General features: G+C 41.0%; 1 protein-coding gene across 16 annotated transcripts in view; it reads left to right on the top strand.

Moving 5' to 3' along the window:
• Positions 1-22,591, top strand: part of GADL1 (glutamate decarboxylase like 1) — a 426,028-nt gene that overhangs the window by 127,146 nt on the left and 276,291 nt on the right. For 4 of the 16 annotated variants that reach the window (XM_033930116.1, XM_033930117.1, XM_033930124.1 and 1 more), the window contains one exon: positions 2,333-2,410. The exons of 4 other annotated variants lie outside the window; for them this stretch is intronic. In XM_033930116.1, the coding sequence (XP_033786007.1) occupies positions 2,333-2,410 (78 nt within the window). Of the gene's footprint in view, positions 1-2,332; positions 2,411-2,782; positions 2,898-6,790; positions 6,870-22,591 lie in introns of those variants that run through there. 8 more of the 16 variants (XM_033930132.1, XM_033930134.1, XM_033930128.1 and 5 more) reach the window with 4 other exon arrangements.

Below are 22,591 nucleotides of genomic sequence, written 5' to 3' on the forward strand. Positions count from 1 at the left end.
TTAACCCTTCATTGTCCCAGGTACCACAGTTAGATTGTGATCCTGGCAGGACAGATAGGGAAAAGGGAAGGGGTAAAACGCGGACCTCACGGACCTTGCAGATCTAAAACCACACGTCCTTAAAAATCCGAGGTCCATGCATTGACAAATCCGCCTTCGCTTTCTCTGCAGCTCAGCTAAGGCGCCCGGCTCCCTCGCGGACCTCACAGATCTGAACTGCACATCACATCCTTAAAAATCCAAGGTCCGCGCCACTTTTAGTCTCTGGCTCTGACAGAGCTCTATGACAATTTAACTCTGACGGATCCTAATGCTTTTCCCTCCCTATGCTAGGATCCATCAGAGTTAAATTGTCATAGAGCTCTGTCAGAGCCAGAGACTAAAAGTGGCATGGACCTCAAAAGTGGCACGGACCTCGGATTTTTAAGGATGTGACATGCAGTTCAGATCCGTGGGGTCCGCGAGGGAGCCTTAGCTGAGCTGCAGGGAAAGCGAAGGTGAACTTGTCAATGCACGGACCTCGGATTTTTAAGGACGTGCGGTTTTAGATCCGTGAGGTCCGTGAGATCCGCATTTTACTCCTTCCCTAAGGAAAACACTCAGGAGTACCTGATTATTATTCAATGTATTGTAAACCACTTTGTGTGTATCTCTTCATGAAAAGACAGTTAAGAAATGGCAAGTCAAATGTAAAGTGCTGATGAGGAAGGTCAAGAGATCTTTTGAAAAAAGCTTCCTTTGGAGGCAAAAGCACATAAAAACTTTTTTTTTTTTTGGTATTTTCAAAGCAAGAAACTGGTAAAAGGATCAGCTGTACTACTAAGTAGATGATCAAAGGGTAAAAGGGGGCATTCAAGAAGGATAAGACCATAGCAGAGAGACTAAATGAATTCTTTGCTTTAGTCTTCACTGAGGAAGATGTGGGAGAAATACCTATGTCACAAATAATATTTAATGGTGATATCAGAGGAATCAAATCTCTGTACATCTGGAAGATGTAATAAGGCATTTGATAAACTAAAGAGCAGCAAATCACCTGGGCTGGATGGTATACATCCTAGATTATTGATCAAAGTAAAAAATGAAATTGCAGATCTGTTCTCTGAAATTTGTCTTTAACATTAAGTGCACTATTGGAAGATTCGAGGGTGGTCAATGCAGTGCCAATTTTTTTTTAAAAGGGTTGTAGAGTTAACCTAGGAAATTATAGACCATTGAGATTGATGTAATAGCATATTTAAAAAAAATAAGATAACTTTTTTTCACTCAATGTATACTTAAGCTCTGGAACTCATTGCTGGAGCAAGTGGTAAAACTAATTAATATAAGGTTTGGACAAATTGCTGGAGGAAAAGTCAATAAATCTTTATTTAGGTAGACTGAGGGAATCCACTGCCTATCTTTGAGACTACATAGTATGGAATCTTGCCATTGTGAGATGCTGCCATATACCTGTGACTATTAGTCTGACCCAGTAGGGCAACTCCTATGCTCTTATGTTCTGTGGTACACCACTGCCTGCTGTAACATGTTTTCCTGGCTTTGTCTTTTGTTCATAGTCCCAATTTTGTTTATTGATACACATGCCTCCAAGATAATGTTTAACAAGCAGTTGCATTATTCATAACTATGGAATTGTGAATATTTATTTCAAAGTTTATATTATGCCAGAACTAAAGAAAATACTATATAATAGTCTCATTCTTAATATTTATTAAAATCACAATAACCAATTATATAATACTTAAAATGTGATAGATATTTGTAATATCTAAACAGAAATTAAACACATTAAAAATTCACATATCTTGATTTATTCATTTTAACAACTTTGTAAAACACTAGCACAATTCTGATATCTGAAGTTTTGGATTCATTAAAAATCTTCCAGTTCAGAATCATTCCATAATTGTTACCTTGCACCTAAAAATAAAATCTTTATCAATCATGAAAATCTATATAGCTTCCTTCCATGCAAGGCATACCTTTATTACATGGGCTCATAAACCCTGGCATAGATTCTGTGACAGGAAAGGATAGCCATGCCACAGTTTTCCCCCTCCGAATCCACGGTTTCAGTACCCATGGATTTGGTTATTCGCGATTTTTTTTTTTAACAAAACTCTGCATCAGACCTTCCCCTAGTGGCGATGTGGGGCAGGATCGATTGTCCTACGTTCCTGCCCTGTACTGAGCCATCATCAAAATGGCTGCTGTGAGTTCCCATTGTAGTCTCGATGACCATGTATGGCCTTTACTAGACCTAAAAATCTGGCATATCATTTGACAAATGCAAGACATATTTTGACATCTACCTCCGTTGTTCATTCAGGCAGTCACATCCCGTGTGGCCAATGCTCAATGTGTGCTACTTCCCTTGGCTGTGACAGGTGCGTTTATCCATGCACAGGTAAGACATACAAACTACACCATATAACCACTTGTAAATCATCATGGACGGTGTATATTATCATCTGCCCATGTAATTTGATTCATGTTGACTGCACTACTAGGCAAATTAAGAACAGACTGGTGGAACACAAGAGGAGAATCTATACTTTGGCGTTAACAGCTTCTATGGTTTCACATTGCATGAATTCAGCTGTGCTTTTGAGGACATGAGATGGTTGGTCATTGAACAAATCCCCAAGACATATGTATGGGACAGGAAGGCTCATATCCAGTTTAGGGAACAGTGAGGGAAAATCTGATCGCTTTTTTTTTTTTTTTTTGCAGAAGAAAAACAGGAAAATATGTCAGTACTGAGAAGTACTGATTCCTGGACAGGAAGGGTGAATGATCTGTGAACATATTTTTCTAAAATATTTTGCTTCAGTGAACTTGCCAAAGGTTGAGAGTGAGAAAGTGTCGAATAAAACTGAATTGAAGACTAATCAGTAAGGAATAAATATATAATTCTCTCATACAGAAATCTGATGATGTAGCTTAAAGCCAGAAGAAAACAGTCTTGACTACACAACTGTCCTCATCTGTACAAGCATCAAACATTTTAAAATCATAAGTGTTCAAGGTTTGCGGTGTTAAGGCAGAGCTTTCAGGAACCAGACAGGGACAGAACTCGAAGGGATGGGAGGGGGATATTGAGATCCCATAGAGACAGGGCCACATTTTCCCCGTATCATTCTCTAATGCAGAATGAGTGAATTACTATGCCTGTCAGCCTTCTAGTGCAACTGGTCCTGGCCCTGACCCAACTACAAATTGTTAAAACTATAATAAAGTAATCCATTTGTTACTCATGCAGGCAAGCAAGGTACCACAAAGAAGGCCCCAAACCGGTATTTATAACAATGTCACACTATGCTTTCTTGGAGCCTTCTTTGAGTCTATGTACCATTCTCTACAAACAATACTCAATATATTAATACATTTGAGTGGCATGTCTTGCCACTGATAGTCTTATCATCTCTTTTACTAATTTACAGTATTAAATTATTTACTAGAGAAAGCTAGTGTTACCTAAGTTTCTCATTTCTTTGCTTTTCGTCTGAGGATCTTCTAGATATAATACTGCAAATAGGATAAAAACATATTTCACATAAATTATACTTAGCCTCTGTAAAGAAAAACCAGCTAGCTGTTAACCAGAGTAGTACAATCATGGACCTATACCAACAGTAATAAGCCAAGCACTTTTCACATTTATTCCAAGCATTTTCAAACGCAAATGAGCTGGGCAGGGTGCCTGGTTTTTGCAAGAAACTATTTATTTAGAAATCATAGCCAAACAGTCCAACTTGCTCCCTTTTGAACACTGAAGGTAAACAACTGGCAATAGAATAAAAAGTGCCTGATTTACTGTGTCTTCCCAAGTTCTGTGTCAAAGAGGAGAAAAAAAACTGAGACAAACAGGCCCTAAATCTCAGTATTCACAGTCTCTACTTGACAACAGTTTCAATGTTTTGTTGTGTGCAGGGTTGTTTGGAAAACATGATTATTTTTCTTACAAGCACAAGGTTTGTAATATTCCAATATTCCAATAATGGGTTTCCTGATAAAAATGCAAGATTTAATTTTTTAATAAAAGGCATAATTTATTTGACACGTGCTGATATTTTTATTTTACGTAGTATAAAGTATGCACTTTGCGATTAAGTATGGAACACAATATCTGACAAATGTGCCCCGCGACTCTCTCGGCACACTCTTTCTCTTTATTGACAAAATTTTCGATTACATTTTCGTATCACGGTGGCTCAATTCCCACGCCAAACCTCTTCCTTCTGTTGAGGAATTGTTGCTGATTTGTTGGCTTAGATGTGAGACTTCGCAAAAACCTAAAGAAAGAAGTCGCACGGTGTCAGATTGAATGATCTTGGTGGCCAATTCTGGTTGCCATTGCTTGAGATGACATGGCTAGGAAATTTCTCTTGCAACAACGCAGCTGTTTTCCACGCAGTGTAACAGGTTGTGTCATCCTGCTGGAACCACATGTCTTCCAGATTGGCCACAAAAACTCATATCATGTTGTGATAATGTACGCCATTCATTACAGTCTATGACCCAGAAATATGAAAGAAGAGACAAGTTAATTTAATCATGTATTTTTAATGGGTATAACTAATGGGCAGACTGGATAGACCGTTCAGGTTTTTATCTGCTGTCATTTACTATCTTACTATGTAACTATCAATGTATTGGTGCCAGCCCCAAATCCACACCGAATAGTGACTTGTGGTGCATGCGTTGGTCATTAAAATGGCAGGATTTTTTCAGATAATTTTCAAACTTTTCATTTATATTTTTGCTACCATTTATCAAGTAATTCTATCCACCAGGCCCAAAGCAGTTCACATAATAAACCATCATCTACCTCCCCTCCCCCCCCCCCACAGATCACAGACTAAAAGTGCACAGTAAAATGCAGTACTTTTAATATACTTTATTTATTTAAAAAATTTATATTCCACTCTAGCAACATTTCTAGGTGGAATCCAACAAGCATACATAATTTATAATAAACAAATACATTTAAAACAACAATGACTTAATAAGCTTCAAAACACTTAATGAACATAAGAAACGCCTTCACCGGATCAGACCTAGGTCCATCTAGACCGGCGATCTGCACACGCGGAGGCCCATTTAGGTACTCCTTTTTGGAGACCCGGATTTCCCGTATCCCTCAATATGATTTGTAAGAAGGTGTGCATCCAACTTGCGCTTGAAACCCAGAACAGTAGTCTCTGCCACAACCTCCTCCGGGAGAGCATTCCAAGCACCCACCACTCGCTGTGCGAAACAGAACTTCCTGACATTTGTTCTGAAATGTAATGAAAAAATATATATACAGGAAATCAGCCTTGGTACACCTCCCGAAACAAAAACGTTTTCAACAAAATCTCGAAACAGTCAACATCACTAAGCCCTCGCAGTTGCTCAGTTAATTGGTTCCCTAACTGTGGTCTATGCACGTAGAATATTTAGATTGTAAGCTCTTTTGAGCAGGGATGTTTTCTTACTCTTTGTGACTCTCTGCAGCGCTGCTTGCGTGTGATAGCGCTATAGAAATAATTAACGGTGGTAGTAATATAGATTTCCTATATTCCTCGTGATGAATTACATGAACAGAAGGAACCACCAAGGCATTTCTGTTCAAGGAACTTTAAGTGTATCAAATCATACACTTGTTAAATTGATTTAGCAGTACTTTATTTTTTTAGTGTGTGTGTATGTGTTTGAAGGCAGAGAGTAAGTGTGCCCAGTGCTAATCGGTTAGCGCAGCTACATCATTGCACACTAATTGATTAGTACATAGTTAGCCTATGAACCCTTAGGGCAGGGGTGTCAAAGTCCTTCCTCAAGGGCCGCAATCCAGTCGGGTTTTCAGGATTTCCCCAATGAATATGCATGAGATCTATTTGCATGTACTGCTTTTATTGTATGCTAATAGATCTCATGCATATTCATTGGGGAAATCCTGAAAACCTGACTGGATTGCGGCCCTTGAGGAGAGACTTTGACACCCCTGCCTTAGGGCCTGATTCTCTAAAGGACACCTAAGAGGCAGCTGCCGATCGCATGTCATCCCCGCGGCCTTGGGGAGCATTGCCAACTCAGCCGATCAGGGATAACTTCCCCTGCCACGATCAGTTTATGGCTGCTGCGGCCTGACTTTAAGATCCCACAGCTGAAAAGTAGGAGAGGGTTTTCTGGGCCTACATTTCAGCCATCTGACTTGGCTGAATTTAAACACAATTCTGTAACCGGCGCTGTTGTGTGATTGACACATAATCGGCGGCCTTTTTTTTAGGCAGTCACCAGGTTACAGAATCTGGCCCTCAGGGCTCATATTTTTCAGTGTCCAAATTTGGGCGCTACTTACAGAATGTAATCCTAACCCTGTAAATCCTGGATTCACTCAGACTCCAAAACAAATAATACCAAAAGGTTCCACATAAGGACATGAATTAACAAAACAACAAAAAGATTGTGGAACAAACTGCACAGTACACAAGCTTCCAATGTAGGCATACATTTTAAGCTTGTGTGCTGTGCAGTTTGTTTGTAGCCTCTTAACTACTTGGAATTTTTTGTGACCCTAATAAGCCCCCTGAGGAAGGCATTTTTATTTTGACGAAACACGGCCCCTGTTGGGTCATTTGTATTTGGTATATTATTTGTTTTTTATCTTGTGGGCCACTTGTGACCTGTATATGCCTTTTGTGAATTGTTTTTAAGATTTTTTTTTTTAATTTGGATGCTTATTAAACTACATACTGGTTTATCCAATCTTCTGTTCCACAACCTTTTGTTGTTTTCCACTCAGACTTCACCCTTGAATTGCCCCAGCACTTCCCTGGATAGTGTCAATGTGGTCTGACCAGATATTCTGCAGCTTTATCCAGGTAAGTACCACTAAAAATCTGGATATAACCCAAAAAGTGGGATTTATACAAATAGGAGCAGCAACTACCCAGACAAGTCCCGCTACATTTTTTAGAAATATGATTTGTAACCTGTTCTGGGCTCTTGGGGAGGACAGGCTATAAAACTACCGTATTTTTCCCTCCATAAGACGCACCCTAGATTTAGAGGAGGAAAACAAGAAAAAAACCCATTCTGAACCAAATTCTTCTTGCCAGGCTCAACCCCACACTCCTTGCCAAGCTCTGCACCCTCTCCCCCCTCTGGTGGTCTAGTGGTAGGCTGGGACAGGGGATAGGGCAGGCAGGCCTAGTGGCTGGCATGCAGGTAGGGACAGGGCAGGCAGACCTCCCACCTCCCAGGCAGCCCCCCAGGCAGACAGGCCTACACCTCCCAGGCCTACCCCCAGGCAGGCAGGCATACCACTTCCCAGGCCTACCCCCCCAGGCAGGCATGCCCCTCCCCTCCCAGGCAGCCCCCCAGGCAGGCAGTCAGGCACACCTCCCCCCTCCCAGGCATCCCTCTCAGGCAGGCAGACAGGCCTACCTCCCTCCCAGGCCTACCAGGCAGGCAAGCAGGCCTCCCCCTAGCTCCTAGCCTCCCTACCCCACACTGTTACTTTTTAAAAATTCTGACGCCCTCCCTCGCTGGACACGGCTGCCTGCCTGGTTCCCCGAGCACTGACAGGTGCTGCGGCTTCCACAGAGTTCTCTTCCCTTGTGGCAGAGCGGCGCACAAGGCTGTAAATCTGGTCCCATGCCACTTCCCGTGAGAACTCTTCTATTAAGAACTCTCGCGGGAAGCGGCACGGGACCAGGCTGGCAGCCTTGTGCGCCACTCTGCCACAAGGGAAGAGGACTCGCAGGCAGCCGCGTCAGCTGTCAGTGCTCGGGGAACCAGGCAGGCAGCGAGGGAGGGTCTTAGAATTATAAAAAGATAACTGGAGGGGGTTGGGTATTCGCTCCATAAGATGCACCCTTATTTCTACTCCCTTTATGGGGTTGGAAAAAGTGCATCTTATGGAGCAAAAAATACGGTAACTAACTAAATAAGATTATAAATGACAACTCTAAACCCCCCCCTCCTTTTACTAAGCCATGGTAGAGGTTTCTTCTGTGGCCTAGACCATTAAATGCTCTGAAGTCCTATGAGCTCTGGGCTGTGGTTAAAAACCTCTACCGTGGCTTAGTAAAGAGGGCCTACGTTTGTTTGTTTTTAAATATAATTTTTATTTATTGCAACACTTGAATGAAGAACAACACAAAATATATTAACAAAGAAAATTAAAAGAAAATTTTAGCCCACAAAATAAAGAGGCCTAAGAAAAGAAATATATAGATATAGTTATAAAAATATCAGGAAATTATATATAAAAAAATATCAGGAAATAATATTATCAATCAATCAAGCAGAAGGGCAAGAGTTGCAAACTAGCTGACTGGTGCTCAGATATTAAATCTATCAGCCAACAACTATATTGGTTTCTTCTCTAGATACAAGAGAAACTATCAACTGTTTGGGCTCAAAGAAAAGAAATTGTTTACCACTGTATATCACAAAACACTTACCATAAACCATACAGAAATTTCAATATAAAAGAAGCATCTCAGGCCAAGATTCTATATCTAAGAACTAAAAAGCCTTTCCAGCTGATATGCAGCCAGTGGTATTTTTAAACCCTGACAATCACTGGCTAGATTAAGCCCAGATACTCAGGGCCAGACCATGTTCAGTCACTTGCACTGAAAATTTGGGCCTAATTGTAAGTGTCGGCTGCTAGAGCAAATATTGGTCCTGGCTAATATTCAGCCAGGACTAGAATAAGACAGTTATGCTGGTCCTGGCTGAATATTGGCTGGGACCCATAAACACTGTTGGGTTATTTAAGCACCCTCGATTCCCCTACCTGCACCAGAAAAACTCAAGAAAGTTATAGTGGCACTAGAAAAGGTTCAAAGAAGAGCAACCAAGATGGTAAAGGGAATGGAACTCCTCTCATATGAGGAAAGACTAACACGGTTAGGGCTGAGGGGGAGATATGATTGAAGTCTACAAAATCCTGAGTGGAGGAGAACGGGTACAAGTGGATCGCTTTTTCACCCTGTCAAAAATGACAAAGACTAGAGGACACTCGATGAAGTTACACGTAATTGAATTCCAGTTTAAATGTTTTTTTTCACCCTCGCATCTCAAGCACAAACTGTATGTTCTTTATCTTGTATCTCAAGCACTGACCACATGTCTCTCTCACCTTGTATCTCATGTACTGACTAAATGTATCTTTCTTGTAAACCGCTTTGAATGTCACAGTATAGCAGTATATAAGAAATAAGTTAAAATTGAATTAAATTAAATACTTTTAAAACCAATAGAAGGACATTTTTTTTTCACTCAGAGAATAGTTAAGCTCTGGAACGCGTTGCCAGAGGATGTGTTAAGAGAGGATAGAATAGCAGGTTTTAAGAAAGGTTTGGACAAGTTCCTGGAGGAAAAGTCCATAGTCTGTTATTGAGAAAGACAAGAGGGAAGCCACTGCTTGCCCTGTAGCGGTAGCATGGAATATTGCTACATCTTGGGTTTGGGCCAGGTACTAGTGACCTGGATTGGCCACTGTGAGAATGGACTACTGGGCTTGATGGACCATTAGTCTGACCCAGTAAGGCTATTCTTATGTTCTTACATCTACCCTTTCCACTCCACTCAGTATTTTATAGATCTCTATCATACCACCCCTAGCTGCTTTAGCCTTTCGTCATAGGAAAATCATCCCATCGCTTTTATCATTTTCATTGCCCTTCTCTGTACCTTTTCTAATTCCTCTGTAGCGTTTTTAAGATACAACGACGCAATATTTGAGGTGCGGCCATACCTCAGAGCGATACAAGGGCATTGTTTCAAGTTTAAGTTTGTATTTTAGCCAACGTAAGTTTTTATGATTTTCTACACCTCTTAGAAGTCTGATTAGGCAGTATAAGAAATTTTAAATAAAGTTACAAGGTATCTCTAGGAATGACTACTACATTCAAAGACATGAAAACCTTGACAAACAGGAACAGAAGATAAGAAGGCGAGAACTACAATATTCAAAGTAAAAGAGAATGAATAGGGGAAAAACAGTAGAAGGGGTGGCTGAAGGTAGAATCGTATTAGGTCGCCCTTACAAGGGCAGTTAGGTCTCAAAGGCATTAACAAATAAAAATGTTTTCAGCTTTGTCTTGAAGTGACTACGAATTGATTCATCTCATAAATAAGCTGGGATGAAATTCCATCGAGAGGGAGCTGTCACTGTAAAGATAGTCGACCTCATTGTGTTTATGTACTTTAATGACGGGATAGAAAGAAGATTCTGAGCTGAAGATCGAAGAGTCTTAGAGGGGTTATATGTAATAAGAAGTCTGTCAATGAATTCTGGCTGGTTATTTTGTTGGGTTTTGAATGTTAGCAAAGGATTTTATAGGTGATTCTAAGTTCTACCGGTAACCAGTGTGCTTTGTGTAAGAGGGGAGTAACATGATCGTGTTTTTTTTGCATTAAATATAATTTCTGCTGCAGTATTCTGTACTATCTGGAGTCTTATTTCTTTTTTTGTTATGCTTTTGTAGAGGGCATTGCAGTAGTCTTTGTTTTCCATTCCTTTCCTGATAATTCCTAACATTCTATTTGCCTTCTTAGCCGCAACCACACATTGAGCTGAGGGTTTTAACGTATCCTCAAAAATGGCACCTAGATCCTTTTCCTGGGCAGTGAATCTACTACTTCTACTTTTTATTATTTCTATAGCGCTGAAAGGCGCACGCAGCGCTGTACATTTTAGCATACAATAGACAGTCCCTGCTCAGAAGAGCTTACAATCTAATTTAGACAGGACATTTCAGGGTTGGGGAGGTTATAGTGGGTATAAGTATCTGACAGCAGTGATGGGGAGTTGAAGAGTTGAAAGCAGTTTCATAAAAGTGGGCCTTTAGCTTGGATTTGAACACTTTGGGTTCCGCTTTCCCACACTAATTTTCACTTGCTCACATTAAACATCATCTGCCATTTTGATATCCAGTCTCCCAGTCTCAGAAGGTCATCTTGTTCACAATCCTCTTGTGATTTAAAAACTTTGAACAACTTTGTCATCAGTAAATTTAATTGTCTCACCAGTTATTCCCATCTCTAGATCATTGATAAATATGTTAAAAAGCACCGAGGGAAAGTCCGCCATTTAGGATCAGCGGACCTTGAAAGAGAAGGGCCCTTGCTTTCCTCCTCCTGCCAATGCTAAAAGGTACTGGGGGAGGGTTCGGGGGAGCATTCGGTGGCAGGAGGGAGTGGGCATGCCTCCTACATTTTTTTTTTGGGGGGGGGAGGAGTGGGAGGGTAGGGAATGTTTGGGAGGGCACCTGGTGTTGGAGTGGGCCTTCGCATATCACTACTGTGGGGGAGGGGGAATCACAATAAAAGGAGGGAGTGGGTATCCCTCCTTCCCTTTTGGGGGGGGGGAAAGAGGGAGAGTAGGGAATGGTTGGGGGGCCTCCATTGGCAGAAGGGAGTGGGCTTCCCTCCTGCCAATTTTCTTTCATGGGGGTGGGGTCAGCACGGCAGGAAGAACATAAGAATTGCCGCTGCTGGGTCAGACCGGTGGTCCATCCTACCCAGCAGTCAGCTCACGGGGCGGCCCTCAGGTCAAAGACCAGTGCTCTAAATGAGTCCAGCCTCACCTGCGTACATTCCAGTATAGCAGGAAGTAGGCATTCCTCCTGCCGTTTTCACTGCTGCAAGGATGAGGGGGTCGGTTTGCATTGCCAGTGTGTGTGGAGAGCTGTCATTGGCGGGGAGGGGGTGCTTTTTTAATGGGATACATAATGTGCATGTGTAACACGCACAGCTTTATGCCCATTAATGACAGCACAAAAATCCAACGAATTGCTCTTCTTTTGATTATAAACCTCATCTTAATCTTCCATTACAAACTTCTTAAAACAGATACCTGTAAGTGAGCAGTGTCTAAGGGGTCCTTTTATTAAGGTGTGCTAACTGATTTAGTGCATACTAAAGATTAGTACGCGCTAAATGCTAAGATGCCCATAGGATATAATGGATGCCTTAACATTTAATGTGCGCTAAATCGGTTAGCGCACCTTAATAAAAGGACCCCTAACTCTTGCCAAGTTGCTTCTCTCCTCTCTGATATCACTGTAAACATCTCTATGGAGATAGATGCATTCCTGGTAAGGAATAGAAACTTTTAGGCATTTCATACAAACAAACGTTTTTACCAAGCTGCAGGCTGGCAAGGTAAATGCTCTGATGCTCATAGAATTCCTATGAGTTTCAGAGCGTTTACCTCGCCGGCCCGCGGTAGAAACCTCTACTGCATCTGTATAAGGAGCCCAGAATAAATAAGCAACATAACAGTCAACCAAAAGTCAGAGGACACCTTCTATCTGCAGATATTGTAGCTGCGTATTTGTGCTTTTCTAAAAATTGGGCAGCAGGCCATGATGAGGCCTCAGAGGAAAAAGCAGAGAGGAGTTGATGTCATTCTTGGATAAAGCTTGCTGGAAGGTACAATTTTAAAGACACATGGCCTTGGGACCTAAAGTGTAAGTAATTGGGAAATTAAGTAAGGGATAGAGGAAAATGCAGAGAGTTGGAAAAGAAGGGAGAGAGGAATGAAGAGGTTTGAGATACCATCAAGAAATTAGATTTCAGTTTCCAGATGGATAGCCTGAGAGCAAATGCACTGTAAGAAATTTCCATTTTAGAAGCCTAGCAGCCAGCTGTTAAGGATTTTAAGGAGTTCTTCAGCACCTAGCAGCAGGGTCTGCTTTCAATTATTCTTCCAGGTATTTTAGTCCCCTTAAGTGAAAACTTGGAATTCCCGGATGTCTAAGGTAGTGAAATTGAGCAGCAACCTGTAAATTGCCCCAGGTACTTTAGATAAGATTGTGAGCCCACCGGGACATATAGGGAAAATGACTGAGTACCCGATTGTAAATCGCTTAAATAACCTTGATAGATGCTACATAAACACCAAATAAAGGCCCTCTTTTACTAAGCCATGGTAGAGGTTTCTACCGTGGCCTGGGGTGCTAAATGCTCCGACGCTGCTCTGATACTTATAGGGATTCCATGTGCGGCGGAGCCACATAGGAGCATTTAGCGCTCCTGGCTTAATAAAAGAGGGGTAAAGAAAATAAAATAAATAAAAACAGAAATACTGGACCCAATATTCAGCTGGCAGCATTCAGCGTTTTGCTGATCTCCATCGGCGTTAAACCTGGAAATTCAATGCCGGGCCACATCTGGACACTGGCGTTGAATTTCCAGGTTTCCGGAGCTGGCTAAGGCGTAGCTGGTGAAGTGCGATTCAGCATTTAGGCCCTCTTTTACTAAGCCGCGGTAGAGGTTTCTGATGCGGTCTGGGGTGCTAAATGCTCTGACGCTCATAGTAAGAGGTAGGTGGAGTTAATCATGTTCTCATCAGAGTGCGCGCCCTGTATAGATTAGCCCTTATAGTTCACATCCAAAATTGATATCTCTTCAATACAAGAAATGCCACATTGTAGGACATTTTTCATTTGCAATTCCTCCTGAATAAGAAGGGAACAAATATAATTTTTAGAGGAAAAAAAAAAGTTACCATTGCCAAAAGGCTGCCTACATTTATATTTCATTATACAGGCATTGTGGTGCATTTGATATCACCGCAGGACATTATAATTATTAATTAAATAATATTTGACTAATATGCTAGACAGGACACATTTTCATGCTGTGATTCACATTCTGTGAGCTGTATGTTATGCTGCACAATTCACTGCAATACATTATTCACTGAATTATAGCTACTTCTCCTTAATATGCTAATACAACTGGACTTTGTACTCCTGTTCTATAATTCAACACATGCTCAGCAAGGATAAAAATCTCTTTATATAAAATGTCAGGTCAGCTCTGTACCTGTTATCAATCTTGGTTCATACCCTTCTAGCCCTGAGAGCTAATGAACAAAGCTTTGTTATGATATGATGGATTTTGATTTCAAACTTTATTTTTATTTTATTATATTTTGTGCTTTTATTATAGCAGAAAATAATTCACAGCTGTCTGCAAGTAAAATTGCAAAGTCAAATTTTAACCTATGAGGGAAATGCAATAATTTGAATTTTTGTTGTTGTTGTTTTAATAGGAATATTTCCTGTATTTTTTTTTTTTCTCATGGTACTGAAGATCCCAGGTTTGGTACCAGTGACCGTGGGTTTTCTGCACACCAACACAATGAAAAATTTGACAATACATTTTCTGACAGAGCTGCTGTGTTAAAACAGTTTGTCTTGTTTTATTGGAAACAATTAGCAATGCAGAATAAGATGAGTATTAAGGGGCCCAATATTAAAAAGATTTATGGGCCCCTTTTAAAAAGCCACACAGCAAATGCGACGCAGCCCATTCAATTCCTATGGGCTGCGTCACATTTGCCATGCCAGGACTTGCCATCGCGGCTTTGTAGAAGGGGTTCCATTAAATAGATTGTGAGTCCACTGGACTGACAGAGAAAAATGCTTGAGTACCTGAATAAATTCATGTAAACCGTTCAGAGCTCCCCTGGGAGAATGGTATAGAACAGGGGTAGGCAATTCCAATCCTCGAGATCCACAGGCATGCCAGATTTGCAGGATATCCACAATAAATATGCACAAGATAGATTTGCATCTCAAGGAGGCAGTGCATGCAAATCCATCTCATACATATTCATTGTGGATATGCTGAAAACCTGATCTGCCTGTGGCTCTCGAGGACCGGAATTGCCTACCCCTAGCATAGAAAATTGATTGAATAAATGTTTCTAATTTTGAGAGTTAGGCCATTAAATTGTATTTGAGAGCTGCAACCCAGTCGGGTTTTAAGGTTCTCTACAATGAATATGTATGAGATCTATTTGCATGCACTGCCACTTTTGATTCATTTTACAAATCCATTTTGGGTGAATATTTGTTGGAATACAATTATCCATACATGAGCACAGTAGGGTTGGGTTGTCATTTGCAACAACATAGGAAATGTCAAATGACATACTCCATGTCACTGCATATTGTGAACAAATGAAAATGAGCAGAAACAATAATATTTTGTGGGGGTATTTTTGCTCACCAATAATATTGTGCACTATTTGCAAAAAAAAGGCACGCTATTTGCAGAGAGCATGCACTCTTCCCTGATAGCACTTGCAGGGCTTCCATATTAGGGTACTGGGGAGGAGCCAGCTGTCTTGGTACATGTAGATACCAATGACATAGGAAAATGTGGGAGGGAAGTTCTGGAAGCCAAATTTAGGCTCTAAGCTAGAAAGATGAAATCCAGATCTTCCAAGATAGTAATTTTAGAAATGCTCCCAGTTCTACATGCAGGACCCAAGAGGCAGGAAGAACTCCAAAGTCTCAATGCGTGGTTAAAATAAAGGTGTAGGGATGAGGGATTTAGATTTGTTAGGAACTGGGCAACCTTCTGAAAGAATTGGCTCCACCTAAACCGGGATGGAACCAGGCAGCTGGCACTAACATTTAAAAAGGAGATAGAGCAGCTTTTAAGCTGAGATGTGGAGGAAAGCTGACAGTTGCCCAGGAGTGGCTAATTTGGGAAGGAACACTTTACCTCAGTATATAAGAGAGGAAAATGACCTAAAACATTTTAAAGGCAAAAGAAGCTTTTAACCTATAATCATAATTTTTTTCTTTTTTTTATCTTATTCACCTTACCTGCTGTTCTCACCATTTATGTTTCCTTTTATATATACAATTGTAGTTCTGCCCTTTCTTCCCTTATGTATCTGTTAGTTTGTATGTTAGTATGTCAAACTTATTTAATCTATTATAATTAACTTAATGTGTACACCTTTTTTTCTTTTTATTTGTAAATCGTTTAGCAAATTAAATTAAGCGATTCAATAAGTTAAAAATAAACCTGAAACTTGAAGTATCCTTGAAGGATACTATTGAAATAGGATATTTAGGAAGCTGTTTTTCCTGACGTTTCTAAGTGGACGCAATCCCGGCGGAAAAAATTTCTAATATTTCATCAATCTGTATTGAGTTTAGGAGCTACCTTTCAGCTGCGCTTTCCTTGCAAATGTTGTATTATGTATCAAGCTAATAGATATGTCTTTTATGAACCTGATCAGTTACAATTTTTCTTGGAGGGCAAAGCCGCTTCCGTAGCCCCAGAGATGCCTACCGATATCACTGCTCAGATTGTTTAGTATGATATACAACGGATTTTGCTCTGTATTTACGAGTAGATATGCTCGACTTTAAGAATAAATGGGACATCCACGTGGGATCCCTACGTGGGTCGAGCAGCACTCAGACTTAATGGGGTGGGTCAGTAGAGTGGGCAGACTTGATGGGCTGTAGCCCTTTTCTGCCGTCACCTTTCTATGTTTTCTATGTTTCTATGCTTTCTTTTTTTCCTTGAAATTCAACTACCCTTGACAGTGCTTGATTCTCTCTCCCTAAGTTGTGGACTATTTTCATAGTATATTTATGTTAACATTATATGTATTATTTCCTTATTGGATATTGTTATTTTTCCTTATCCAAGGTGTTTTTCTTTGATGTTAAATAAAGATAAATTTTAAAAAAGAAACAGGATATTTAGGGAGTCCCAGTAGAGGGGTTTCAATAATGGTGAAAGAAAGCCAAGCAGGTTTAAGAGGAAGGCAGAGTAAAAGACTCAGATTTTCCCTGTCTTAGCAGCAGCCAATAGTTACAAGGAAAAAACACAATTTGAAGTGTCTGTATACAAATGTTGGAAGACTAAAAAATAAAATAGGGGAGTTATAGTATAAAGCTCTGAATGATGAGGAAGATATAATAGGCATCTCAGAGACCTGGTGGAAGGAGGACAATCAATGGGACCCTGTATTACTTGGGTACAAAGTATATTGCAAGGATAGAGTAGATCAAATTGGAGGGGGGGGGGTTGCGCTATATGTCAAAGAAAGAATTGAATATAATAAAATAAACATTTTGCATGACGTGATAGCAGTGTGGAATCCATATGGATAGAAATTCCGTGTGTGAAGGGAAGGAATATAAAGGTAGGGTTATACTACTGTCCCCGGGACAAAATGAGCAGACAGATGAAGAAATATTTTCAGAGAATAGGAAAGCTGGTGAATTGGGCAACAGTATAATAATGGGTGATTTCAATTACCATTTATCCTTTTCTAACTCATATATAGCCTGCCTTTTACAGCTAGATCCCCTACCGTCTCTAAACTTTCAATCATGAGCACACATCCACCTACAGAACCAGCAATAATAATATTGGGAGAAAAAGGCCTCAGATCAGCTTCATGGGCCATAAAACTCCCAATAGTTCTTTTCAAAACTTTTCTGATTCTGCCTAGGCACTAAAGCCTAAAGGATAATTTAAAGCCGTGATGTTCTCAAAGTTAAAAAATATATACAATAGCACTGCACAGGTTATCTGCTGCACCACCAAGCAACAGTAATGGATATTAAAGTTCACTTAGCTGTTGCATTGATGAGCTATGCTCCATCGATCATTCAATGGGTCTTTCCAGTGGCGTCTTTTAATAATAATAATAACAACTTTATTCTTGTATACCGCAATACCATGGAAGTTCAATGCGGTTAACAAAAGAAGAGACTGTACATTTACAGCGATGTTACATACAGGGCAATGATAAGGCATATAATATAAAGGCGTAACAAAGACAGGACATTTAGATAAAACAGAGATTGATTATGAGAGGCCATATAGTGGCTTGGCAAGGTAATAATAATAATAATAATTTTATTTCTTATATACCGCTATACCCTAAGTTCGAAGCGGTTTACAGTGAAGTCGTGTCTAGAGAGAGTACAGTGTTAACAGTAGGATACAGGATAATACAAAGTGAGCAGGTACTGGGGTGATTACAATAAGGTACAGGATATTAACAAGAGAACAGTTACAGGATGTTTACAATCAGATACAGGATGTTATACTAAGTTATAGGATGATACAATATGAACAGTTACAAGGGATCAATGCTGTTTACAGCTAGATATATATGATGAGCGTAAGAGAGGTACAGCATTAAACATTGGGGGGGGAAAGGAAGGTGGAGGACTTTCGAGTTGGTTTATAACTGGTAGGAGGGGAGAGTTTAGGTGGTGTTGAAGAGGCGGGTCTTCAGAGATTTTCTGAAGTCCGCGTATGATGTGGCTTCGAGTATTGGTTTTGCTAGCCATGTGTTCAGTTGGGCTGCCTGGAAAGAAAGCATTCTGTTTAGGTACTTCTTGTAGTGACACGATTTCAGGGATGGGTAAGTGAAGAGGTTTGTTCTGCGGGAGGTCTTTTTTGGGCAGTAGGTGAGGAATTGGGAAGCTAGGTAAGTTGGTAGCATCCCGAAGATTGCTTTGAAGCTGATGCAGGCAAACTAGAAAAGTATTCTGGATTCTACTGGTAACCAGTGGAGTATTTGGAGGTATGGAGAGATATGTTCCCATTTCTTGAGTCCGAAGATGAGACGGACGGCAGTGTTTTGGATTAATCTTAGCTTTTGGAGGGACTTTTTGTATGCTCCCAAAAATATGATGTTGCAGTAGTCCAGAGTACTCAAGATGGAGGCCTGTACTAGTAGACGAAAGGATGATTCGTCGAAGAATTTTTTGATGGTGCGCAGTTTCCAAAGGGTAGAGATACATTTTTGAACATTAGATCAGTGTGTTTTTCTAGTGTTAGGTGTCTGTCAAGGGTAACCCCTAGTGTTTTAATAGATTGATCAATTTCGTAATCTTTGCCATTCACGTGGATCTTGTTATCTTTTATCTGCTCGTTGGGAGAGGCTAGGAAAAATTTGGTTTTTTCTGTGTTCAGTTTGAGTTTGTAGGCCTTCATCCAGAGTTCTATTTGGTTTAGGATATTGGATAGGTAAGTGATGAAATTCGGAGAAATATCGGATAATGGAAGTACTACGGTGATATCGTCAGCGTAAATGTGGAAGGTGAGATTTAAGCTCTGTAATAGGTGTCACAATGAGATGAGGTAGATATTGAAGAGAGTCGGTGAGAGCGGGGAGCCTTGGGGGAGTCCACAGTTGTTGTTCCAGCTGAAGGAGAGATTATCATCTTTGAGTACTTGATAAGACCTGAGTTCGAGAAATCCCCGGAACCAGGTAAGGGTGTTTCCTGAGATACCTATTGACTCTAAACAGTTCAGCATGATGGAGTGGTCAACTAGGTCAAAGGCGCTGCTTAGATCCAATTGGAGGATCAAAGCGTTGGAGCCTTGACTGAGAAGGGAGTGTAGGAAGTTTAGAAGGGAGGCCATTATGGTTTCGGTGCTGAAGCCGGGTCCGAAACCAGATTGGTTGGTATGCAGTAGGTTGAATTTGTCTAAGTATTTGTTTAGGTCAGCATTTACCAGGCCTTCCATTAATTTGGCAGCCAGAGGGATATTTGCGACGGGTCTGTAGTTGGAGATGTTGTTGGTTGCTTCTTTTTTGTTCTTTTTTATAGGGGTAATAATAATTTGGCCTAGTTCTTCTGGGAATTTCCCAACGGATAATTGTAGATTGATCCAGCTTAGAAGGTTGGTTTTGAAGCTAATGGGGGCAGATTTCATCACGTTGGGGGGGCAGGGGTCTAATTTGCAGTAAGATTTTGTATATTTATTGTAGTACTTGATGAACGATAGCCAGTCAGTTTCCTTGAAGTTGGACCAGCTCATGTCGGCTTTAGAAGAGGAATCAGGGTCCAGGAGGATGGTGTAGTTCCAGTGGGAGTCTTGTGTGTTTGGGAGGGCAAGTCTTGATTTAGATATTTTTGAGTTGAAGAAATCGGCCAGGTCGTGTGCTGTGATCATGGAATCTTCTACTGGGTTTGTGTAGGGGTGGGTGTCAAACAGGTCATTGACAAGTTTGAATAATTTGCTACTGTTTACAGAGGTGTTGCCTATAATGTTGGCGTAGAAGGTTTTTTTCTTTTTAGAGATGGTGTTTTTGTAGTTAGCTAGCATTTGGCGCCAGGCGTCTCTGGATTCTGGTGTTCCTAACTTTGTCCACTTCCTTTCTAATCTTCTTAATTCTCTCTTTATCCCAAGGAGCTCTGAGTCAAACCAGCCTGATAGGTTTCTAGGTCTGAACCTTCTTTTCTTCAGATGAAGTGAGAGAGTTTGGAGGCATATCGAGGTCAGGGAGGGGGGCAGGGAAGGAGGGAGGGGAGAGTTAGCGGAATTTGTCAAAGAGGTAGGCGAAGTGAGAGAGTTTGGAGGCATATCGAGGTCAGGGAGGGGGCAGGGAAGGAGGGAGGGGAGAGTTAGTGGAATTTGTCAAAGAGGTAGGTTTTTAGTGACTTCCTGAACAATTGGTAGGGTGGAGAGTTGGAGATGAGGGCAGTTAGGCAATTGTTCCATTTGCCCGCTTGGAATGCTAGGGTTCTATCAAGGAACCTCTTGTAGAGGCAGCCTTTTAGGGAGGGAAAGGTGAACAGGTAGGCGTTTCGTGTGCGTGAGGGGCTTGCTATTTCAAGGTGCTCAGACAGGTAAATTGGAGAAGAGCCTGTTAAAGTTTTGAAGCAGAGGCAGGCGAACTTAAAGATGATCCTTGCTTCTACTGGAAGCCAGTGCAGTTTAATGTAATAGGGGCTAACATGGTCGTATTTTTTGAGATCGTAAATGAGGCAAACGGCCGCATTTTGGACTATTCTTAGACGTTTGATGGTATTTTTATAGGATCCCAGGTAAATGATGTTGCAGTAGTCTAGTATTCTTAATACCAGAGATTGAACAAGTAGTCGGAAGGCTAGGTGGTCGAAGTAACGTTTGATGGTGCGAAGTTTCCAGAGGGTGCAGAAGCATTTTTTCACCTGGGCGCTGGTATGGTCATCGAAGGTCAGGGTGCGGTCCAGGATGACTCCGAGGATTTTTATGGTGGGGTGGATAGGGTAATCTAGACCATTCAATTTGAGGGAAGTGTTTGTTAATTTATGGTTGGGACTCGCTAGGAAAATTTTATTAAGTCGCAAGCCAATTCTTCAAAAACACCTGCAGAGATTTAATGGGACAGAGTCAGCATGGGTTCAGCTGAGGGAGATCTTGCCTCACCAATTTGCTTGACTTCTTTGAAGGTGTGAATAAACATGTGGATAAAGGTGAGCCGATTGATGTAGTGTATCTAAATTTTCAGAAAGCGTTTGACAAAGTTCCTCATGAGAGGCTCCTGAGAATATTAAAGAGTCATGGGATAGGTGAGAAAACAGAGGGTAGGGTTAAATGGTTATTTTTCTCAATGGAGGAGAGTAAACAGTGGAGTGCTGCAGGGATCTGTACTGGGCCCAGTGCTATTTAACTTATTTATAAATGATCTGGAAATTGGAATGACTTTTTAAATACAACATGTATTGTGTATATTCTAGAAATTGATGTATCTTTTTAACTGTATATTCGCTGGATGTTCAGCCTTATCTGCTGTGAACTGCCTAGAACCATTCGTGGTCTGGCGGTATATAAGAATAAAATATTATTATTAAACTGTCCAAAGTATTAAAATGCATGTGGATTGTGAAAAATTGCAGGCAGACCTTAGGAAATTGGAAGACTGGGCATCCAAGTGGCAGCAGGTTAAATTTAATGTGGACAAGTGCAAAGTGATGCACATTGGGAAGAATAACCCAAATCACAATTACCAGATGCTAGGGTCCACCTTGGGGGTTAGTGCCCAAGAAAAGGATCTGGGTGTCATTGTAGACAATTCAATGAAACCTTCTGCCCAGTGTGTGGCAGTGGCCAAAAAAGCAAACAAGATGCTAGGAATTATTTAAAAGGTGATAGTTAAGACTAAGAATGTTATAATGCTCTTGAATCACTCCATGGTGCGCTTTCACCTAGAGTATTGTGTTCAGTTCTGGTCTTCTTATCTCATGAAAGATATAGCGACACTAGAAAAGGTTCAAAGAAGAGCGACCAAGATGATAAAGGGGAAAGAACTCCTCTCGTATGAGGAAAGGCTGAAAAGGTTAGGGCTCTTCAGCTTGGAAAAGGGATGGCTGAGGGGAAATATGATTGAAGTCTACAAAATCCTGAGTGGAGTAGAATGGGTACAAGTGGATCGATTTTTCACTCTGTCAAAAATTTCAAAGACTAGGGAACACTCGATGAAGTTACAAGAAATACTTTTAAAACCAATAGGAGGAAATATTTTTTCACTCAAGAGAACAGTTAAACTCTGGAATGTGTTACCAAAGGATGTGGTAAGAGCGGATAGTGCAGTTTGTTGTAAGTAAGGTTTGGACAATTTCCTGGAGGAAAAGTCCATAGTCTGTTATTGAGAAAGACATGGGGGAAGCCACTGCTTGCCCTGGAGTGGCCAGGTACTAGGGACTTGGATTGGCCACTCTGGGAACAGGCTACTGGGCTTGATGGACCATTGGTCTGACCCAGCAAGGCTATTCTTATGTTCACAGCAGTGCTCTCTAAGGTTCTGTAGACCAAATAATCTGGATCTGGACGTTTTGAACTTGTACATTTTTGTTGCCAAAAATGATGGACAAAGTTGAATGTCCTATGGTTGGATGTCCATGGCCAAGGAGCGTAGGGAGAGGGGAGACATGATTGAGACATTTAAGTACATCACGGGACGGGTAGAGGTGGAAGATGATATCTTTCTTCTCAGGGGACCCTCGACCACAAGAGGACATCCGCTCAAGCT

Source organism: Geotrypetes seraphini, chromosome 2, assembly GCF_902459505.1.
Source record: "Geotrypetes seraphini chromosome 2, aGeoSer1.1, whole genome shotgun sequence".
Classification (NCBI taxonomy): Eukaryota; Metazoa; Chordata; class Amphibia; order Gymnophiona; family Dermophiidae; genus Geotrypetes; species Geotrypetes seraphini.